This window comes from Babylonia areolata, chromosome 22 (assembly GCF_041734735.1).
Source record: "Babylonia areolata isolate BAREFJ2019XMU chromosome 22, ASM4173473v1, whole genome shotgun sequence".
NCBI classification, from domain to species: Eukaryota; Metazoa; Mollusca; class Gastropoda; order Neogastropoda; family Buccinidae; genus Babylonia; species Babylonia areolata.
Genome location: NC_134897.1, coordinates 25,467,175 through 25,475,336, shown reverse-complemented (window position 1 = coordinate 25,475,336; position 8,162 = coordinate 25,467,175). Strand labels below are relative to the sequence as shown.

At 42.6% G+C, this 8,162-nt stretch overlaps 1 protein-coding gene across 1 annotated transcript in view; it reads left to right on the top strand.

The window, feature by feature from the left end:
- Positions 1-212: 212 nt before the first annotated feature.
- The window catches only part of LOC143297079 (uncharacterized), a 51,404-nt gene continuing 43,454 nt past the window's right edge, over positions 213-8,162 (top strand). The window contains exons 1-8 of the mRNA XM_076609251.1: positions 213-363; positions 921-1,141; positions 1,610-1,840; positions 2,794-2,996; positions 4,321-4,707; positions 5,765-5,868; positions 6,671-6,809; positions 7,824-7,855. Of these exons, the coding sequence (XP_076465366.1) occupies positions 213-363; positions 921-1,141; positions 1,610-1,840; positions 2,794-2,996; positions 4,321-4,707; positions 5,765-5,868; positions 6,671-6,809; positions 7,824-7,855 (1,468 nt within the window). The remainder of the gene's footprint in view (positions 364-920; positions 1,142-1,609; positions 1,841-2,793; positions 2,997-4,320; positions 4,708-5,764; positions 5,869-6,670; positions 6,810-7,823; positions 7,856-8,162) is intronic.

Here is an 8,162-nt window from a genome sequence, read left to right as displayed (position 1 = left end):
CAAACGGGAACGTTGACGAAATGTGAACAGTAGGGTCTGATGCACAAGTATCACGATATCCATTACCACAAGACAATATTGTCAGTCCCCCTACACAAATACGAATACACGAATGCACAAACTTTATTGTCTATAATCTGGTACATAGATTTTCTGTTTGGCAGCAGCAGGGTTAGACGCAACAAACCACGCGACATTAGCAGACCCCGAAGATGTTACGCTCTGATGAAAAGAAAGGTGTGGACCTGGATTCTGTGCTGGAGCAGCTGGGAGGCAGAGGTCGTTACCAAGTTATCCAGCTGATGCTGAATATATTTGCGTGTTTTATAAATCCCAATGCTATCATTGACATTGTGTTCACTGGTAAGTAATGTTTTGAAATCAGAGAGAGTGCTTTACAGTTGCATTTTCAAATTTCATATTAAAAGCCATTTGTTGAAACATTTATTCACAATTCAAACTAAAGATTTTTATCAACCCATGGAGTCATTTTGTACAGTAGAAATAGAGAGAGATCACCAGTCATATAGAAAGATAGGGACACAGAGACAGAACGCCAGATGAGCTATGTCCAAACAGAGGAGGGGAGAGAAAGAGACGGAAAGAGGCGGAGATACAGAGAGCGTGAGATTGAGAGACAGTGAGACAGAGACAGGGTCAAAATACAACGTTGCCTTGTCATCGGAAAGTTACACTCTCAACCCCTCCCGCCGTAAAGATAATGTTCAGAACGGGAAGTGCGGGTTGCATGAAGTGTGTGACAGTGCATCTTTCTTATTGAAGCGCATTAAACACAGTAATTCAGACAAAAGAATGAAATCACGGCGTTGTGGGGCTATCTTGAAGCAAGAATTAGACGGTCTTTTGTAGGTAATTTTACCTGGTGCAGTTCAGGTTAATGCTATTTGTCTATCCTACAGGATACAAGCCAGATTACCGGTGTAACCAGGTAGATAATGTTTCCCACGTTGAAGCTTACCTCCCTGATGACGTCACTAACTTCACCCTCCACGACATCCAGTATCACCAGTGTAGCATTGACGTCACTGTCAACACTTCCGGTACATCCTCCACTCACTCTCTTCCCTGTGTGGCCGGCGTCAACTTCTCCATGCCTTCTGACACCTCCTTTGTCACTGAGGTACTCATCCCCACTCTCTCTCTTCTATCTAATGTGTGTGTGTGTGTGTGTGTGTGTGCGTGCGTGCGCGCGCGCGTACATGTGTGTGCTTGTGCACGTGCAAGCGCACGCGTGTCTGTACATCTATGTATCTTTCTATAGCACACACACACACCTACACACACATATCATATAACACATATACATATGAGTGTGTGTATGTGTGTGTGTGTGTGTGTGTGTGTGTGTGTGAGAGAGAGAGAGAGAGAGAGAGAGAGAGAGATTGAACATGACAGTTGAGGAAAACAAGCTGATAATAAACATTAGTATTATTATTATTATTATCATCATTATTTGCGTTCTAATGACAATGCTAAAACTGAAGTGCTGTTCACCATGTGGATAAGCCACTTCAGAAGAGTTGTTTATCAATACAGAACCTTTAGAACTAAAGACTCTGGCAGCAAAAGTCAGTATGTCTGTTTTCAGTGGTCGCTGGTGTGTGACAAGGCGGGCCTGGGGGAACTCACTCAAACCGGGGTCTTTGGCGGCCAGCTATTGGGATGTGTAGCGACCTCGATACTGGCCGACCGCTACGGCCGTAAGAAAGTGTACGTGACTAGTACCTTGGTCACCATGGTTTGCCTCTTGGCTATGGCTTTGGTCCCCAACTTCTACATTTTCCTGGGGTGCAAAGTATGTGTAGGGTTCTTTGCAAAGGTGAGGAAAGACAGACATTTGTTTCTCGTCTTTAACCGAAACAAAGCATAGCATTCACACACGCGGGCTAACACCACACACACACACACACACACACACACACACACACACACACACCACACGCACGCACACACACACACACATACACACACACACACACACACACACACACACACACACGCACACACACATGCACATGCATGCACACACACACGCACACACACACACCAAAATATATATGGATAAATATGTATATATTATGGATATACATGTGTGTGTGTGTGTGTGTGTGTGTGTGTGTGTGTGTGTGTGTGTGTGTGTGCGTGTGCGCACTTGTGTGTGTGTGTGTGTGTGTGTGTGTGTGTGTGTGGAGAGAGAGAGAGAGAGAGAGAGAGAGAGAGATTCTTTTCAAAGATGAAGTCGTGCTGGCCACCGCATCTCTCAAAAGTACACTTACATATGCAAACAAAAGTCCTTGATGAATACCATATGTACCACAATTTAGCGAGTGATTATAGGGTTGTGGGGGTTGGGGGTCCGTTTTGCTTCTCTTCATATTGCACAGATTGCAGTCGGGAGTTTGTAGGAAGCCGAAGGAACACCCCCACTGTTTGAAACAGCTGTGAATTGCTGAGCTTTTGTGCTAACATCACCTTTAACAGAAGAAGTGGCGAACATGATATTCATTTAGACTTTTTCACTGCAATAGGAATGAACTAATTTGACCGTGTTACTCGTTCCTGTATAATCTTTCGAGCTATATATCATCATTTTCCAAAGGGGATACTGGATACATCATGCAAAAAACGCACATAAAACACACACGCGAATGCGCGCGCACGCACAACACACACACGCGCGCGCGCGCGCGCACACACACACACACACACACACACACACACACACACACACACGCTCACATCCCGTGCATCCATGTCTTGTGTGTCTGGCAGGGTATGAGTGGCTCATCCTACATCATTTTCATGGAGCTGATAGACCGAGAATGGCGAAGCGTCGGAAGTACGATGTGTAACATGCTGTGGGTCTGTGGCAGTATCGTCATGGCCATAGTGGCCTACTGTATGCAGGGCTTGTCCTGGAGATACCTAAGTCTGGCTCTGTCCTCTGTCTATGTCTACAGTCTTCTTTTACCTTGGTAAACTGGCGCGCGGGCATGTGCGCACTTTGTACACGGACAGACACACACACACACACACACACACACACACACACACACACACGCATCCACACACACACACGCACACATTCAAATATAATGGACATGCACATGTACATACACACTCTTACAGACACACATACACACGCAACACACACACACAAACAACATATGCAGTTCCATGTTTGTCTGTCTATCACGTTAACGATCTATCTGTCTATCTATCTATGCAGAAATACAGAGAATCCATCCATCAAAAGACTCCATCATCAGGGGGAGATACCTCTCATATCATTTATCTGATAAGATATGTGGATAAAGTTCACTTTTTTTTTTACAGTTTTTAATTGCTCCTTGTCCAATACACTGAAAGAAAACACCGAAAAAAGGTATTAACCCCCCTCCCCTGCCTTCCCCCCCCCCTCCCCCACCTATTTCTAACACAAAATGCGTCACTGACAAAACACACATTATATTACCTTGCACACACAATTTTCTTCTGCACACGACACAGAACAAAACAAAGGTAATATACGCAAGACACAAAAAATCCAAGACCACCGTGATTTAAGGCCTATGTTCTTATACGAATAGATATTCAAAACACTGAATAACATTCATCTTAAAACGTTAGTCTGTGCTGGCTGGATGGACGGTGGTTTTAGGGCACATGTTAATTAGCCATTGAGTACGAATAAAACGAAAAGTAGATTGTACGTAAAATATATAAAAAAAATGTTTGATTTTGCTGACCCTGTTTAAGAAAAAAATTATTGACAAACCGAGGGACTTTTGTGCGGTACTTGCAAGATAGAACAATGCTAACAAAAGTTTGCTTGGAGGTTTTAAGTGGACAGGTATAAATGACGGTGTGGTTATCAGTATAGCAACCATGCTTTCACGAAGAAGGCTTGGAGAAGTAGACAAAGGAGGACCCTTAGCATGGACTCGGGAGGGAATGGGGCTGGGAGACATGGGCACTCAGTAGAAACGTTTTTGTTTGACGGAATGTCTAAGAAAAAAAAAGTTGTATGCACTGATTTAAATAATCAGGATGCTTATATGCTGCACATAAGAACATGTTTCAAAGATATATCCAAATGTTCATCCAGTGAACTTTGAATGCGTTGAAATTCCTCATAATCCCATCCCTTTTGTACCTGTCATCGTGCATTGTAGCTGATGGTTCATTCAAGCCCCAACTGCATTTACATGTGCATGTAACCAAGAATTAGAGATGTTGTCCGAGACTGACAGAAAATATCAGTGTTCGGAAAATATAACTCTTCTGTCCACGTTGCAGCTTCTTAGACGAATCCCTTCGCTGGCTGTTGGCAACTGGAAACATTGAAGAAGCAGAGAGAATCCTGAAGAAAGCATGTCGGATGAATGGCAAAGATTTTGAGAAAATCCAGACATTGTTGAAGAGACAAGTCTTCACCGGTAACAATTCTGATGACCGAGATCAAAGTGATTCTTCCCCTACAATCATACAGATAACCAAGTCAAGCGTCAAGAACAACGGAGACACGACTGAAGACCAGCTGAATGATGAGAAGACTGATGGTATTTCTGCTGAGAGAAGAGGCAGTGGGTCGGACCAAAGAGATCCAGAGGAGGGTGGTCCTGGTAATGACAGTGACGAAGGGAGCAGCCAGCTGATGCCAGAAACTGAGGTGTTCTCTGCAAAGTACACAGTGCTGGATTTGTTTCGACACCGTGTCGTTCTTGTGCCACTTCTTGTCGTCTCATTTGTTTGGTAAAATTTCACTGTCCTCTCTGTCTCTGTCTCTGTCTCTCTCTGTCTCTGCCTCTCTCTTCAAACAAGATGAAATGAGAATTTGAACATTTTTTGGTTTACGGACACATTTGAATACTCTATATCGAGCTGCTAACACAACTGACTAGAAAGTCAGTATGTTAAAGAATTATATAGTTCTAGAAAAGAAAAGAAAAAGTGGTAGGGGGGGGGGACAGGGATGTTACAATTAAAAAAGTATGGACTTAATAAGGAATAGTGATGCCAGATATGAATGTGTATAACTACTTAAGCATGTATATTTTCGACAAAACTTGGTTTTACCGTTATGTGTAAAGACCTTGCAATCAAGGCGAAACCTGCGATTTTCTGTTCATGCATAAATTGTTCAGTTTAGAAAAACAATCTGTTATATTTGTTCATAAAATTGTTTGACTGTCAGTTTCAACCAACAACGGAGTATAGGGCTGAAATCTGAAGTCTTTAGGAACGAGCTATTCATTGCGAAAAAGTTCATTCATTTGCTGCTGCTTTTTTTTTTTTTTTTTTTTTTTTGCTTGTTTGTTTTGTTTTGCTTTTGTTTTGTTTTTTTAAGTGTTAAATGTACTTAATTGTTTGGGATTTTTTTCACATTTGTCTGATTTTATTCATGTTGTTTTACACACACACACACAAACACACACACACACACACACACACACACTCACGCACACACACGCACGCACGCACGCACACACACACACACACACACACACACACACACACACACACACACACACACACACACACACTCAAATACACACGTTGGGCGGGCGCGTGTGTGCGTGCACACACAAATATTTATGTGTATTCAATTATTGCGACAGTATCTTGTTACCACGTGTGCCATATAAAGCAAAGGACCTCACCTTCCTCTTATAACAATCTGTAAGATGTGGATGAATTTCCAACATGTCGATGTGCTTACGAGTGTTCTTGTGTGGGACAGGATTACATCCAGTCTGTATTACTACTCGGTGATGCTGGGGTCTGCTAAACTGTCTGGGAACAGGTTCCTCAACTTTGGTCTCCTGAACCTTCTTGACATCCCCGGTACCTTTCTGGCTTTCTTTCTCACGCATAGGTCAGTCAGTTTCTGAACTGGGTGTTCTGTTCGAAATTTATCACCTGGAATGTGTGTTTAACTATCAGTTCAGTCACACCACACTACCATCCCACTTGCACCTTACGTACACTCACCAGGAGGCACGGAATTTATTTGTTCGCATTTGATTTATTGATTTTTCATTATATGCCATTCAGCCACAAATTATGAAACATAATCCTATTTTATTTGACATAATTTTAAGCGTTTTTTTTTGTTGTTGTTGTTGTAAATAGTTTCCTTGTTAACAGAACTCAGTCTGTCAGCTCTCCACCGGTGCTCCCCAGGGGACAGTCCTGCTACCTATTAAATTTACTCTGTATACAAATGACTGCACTGGCATAAACACAACTTTTGTTTCAGTATTCTGATAGATCAGCCCCAATAAATCTGTCAAAACATGACACTGTTTACTTTGAGCAAGCCAAAATCTCCACCATTCTTGGAATCCAACAACAGCCAGTAAAAACAGAAATGGGCGATGCTCCAACTTTAGAAGAGATTGTCAAGGCCATACAGCAGCTCAGCCATAGAGCAGGTGAAAAGTGGCTAGGTAGCAGGCGTAGATGGAATTTCACCACATACTTAGAAGCATGGGGGGTCAGTCTTACATGCCACTATCCACAAATTCTTTACCAGCCGCATGGAAGATGGCAATTAAGCATCCACGGGATCACCCTGACGCAGTTATCACCAGCCTGTATAAGAACAAAAAAGGAAACCTCTGACTCCCCCATCTGCCGGGGGAAGACTCTCCATCACAGGAAAAGTCCTTGCGAGAGTTCCCCCTGAACACGCTGATGCCTACCACTGCTGAAGAACACCTCCCATTGAGCCAGTGTGACTTCAGAGCCAACCAAAGCACCACCAACATGGTATTTGTTCTCAGGTAGCTCCGTGAGAAATGCAGGGAACAGAATAAAGGATTGTGTGTGATGTTTGTTGACCTCACTAAAGCTTTCGTCACTGTGAGCAGTAAATGTCATGGCAAATCAGTTTCAGTTTCAGTAGCTCAAGGAGGCTTCACTGCGTTCGGACAAATCCATATACGCTACACCACATCTGCCAAGCAGATGCCTGACCAGCAGCTAACCCAACGCGCTCAGTCAGGCCTTGAGAAAAAAAAGGTGAATAAATAATAGATAAGCTTACATAAATAAATAAATAAATAAATAAATAAATAAATAAGTATGATATAAAAAAAAGGGTAGTAGTAATGAATGTCATGGCAAATCATTGAACGACTGGTAAGTCCTCCAAAGTTCCACAGCATGATCGTCCAGCTACATGAAAGTCAGTGTGACAACGTCCGAAACTGCAACGACCTCAGAGCCTTTCCCCATAGAAGATGGAGTAATATAACTGATATTTTCTCTTCCAGCATTTCCATGAATGTATTGTCTAAGTGGACCTAGGACAAAGGGAAAAAATTTCATGAGGTTATGGCTTAATTTGCAAGAAGGAAATAAATATAACAAATGATGATAACAATTACAAAATTTGGGGTCTCTCTTCGGCACGACGGATAATTAGAAAAAGCAGACTATATGTTTTGCTGGAGCGTGTCAGCATGTATAAATGAAGACCTATCTTTGATGCACATAACTGTCTACATATATTGGACGGAAAGAGGCCGGAGGTCCCTTGTTGGCGCCTATCCCCTATGCTCTGAAGAGCTGTTTGCCTGTTTTTCTCAAAGATGTTCAACCCCTTTCAGTACACCAGTCTCCATTGGTTACATTCTTTTGCTGTCACTTTCCACGTTGATGGATCAATGTCACAGTTCCTCAAGCTGGTTTTTAAGGTGTCTTTGTACCTTTCGAAGGATTGTACGTGGTCACGAGTTCCATCCTTCATCTGGCCGTTTTGATACATTCTTGGGACTCTGCTCTTTTTCCTGCAGACGACAGGGCCAGACCACTGCAGCTGGCTCGGGTCAACACGCACTCTATGCTTGTGAGCTGACATTTCACTTTCACTTCTGAGTTTGTTACTCTGTCCTGCCACTTGATGCCACATATTCTGCGATGACTGCGCTAATTGGTTTTTGCTGTTGTTGTTGTTGTTGTTTTAATTTCTAGCAAGCATGCCATCATAGATAAAAAAAAATTTAAAAAAATAAAAATTGATCAGCAACACCAGCTTTTCAGGGCGAATTTCCGGAGTTTCCTGGAGAACGTAGCTCCACAGACTTGCCATGAACTCTGTCCTCTACAATGTACCGTTTTCCTATTAAATCTAG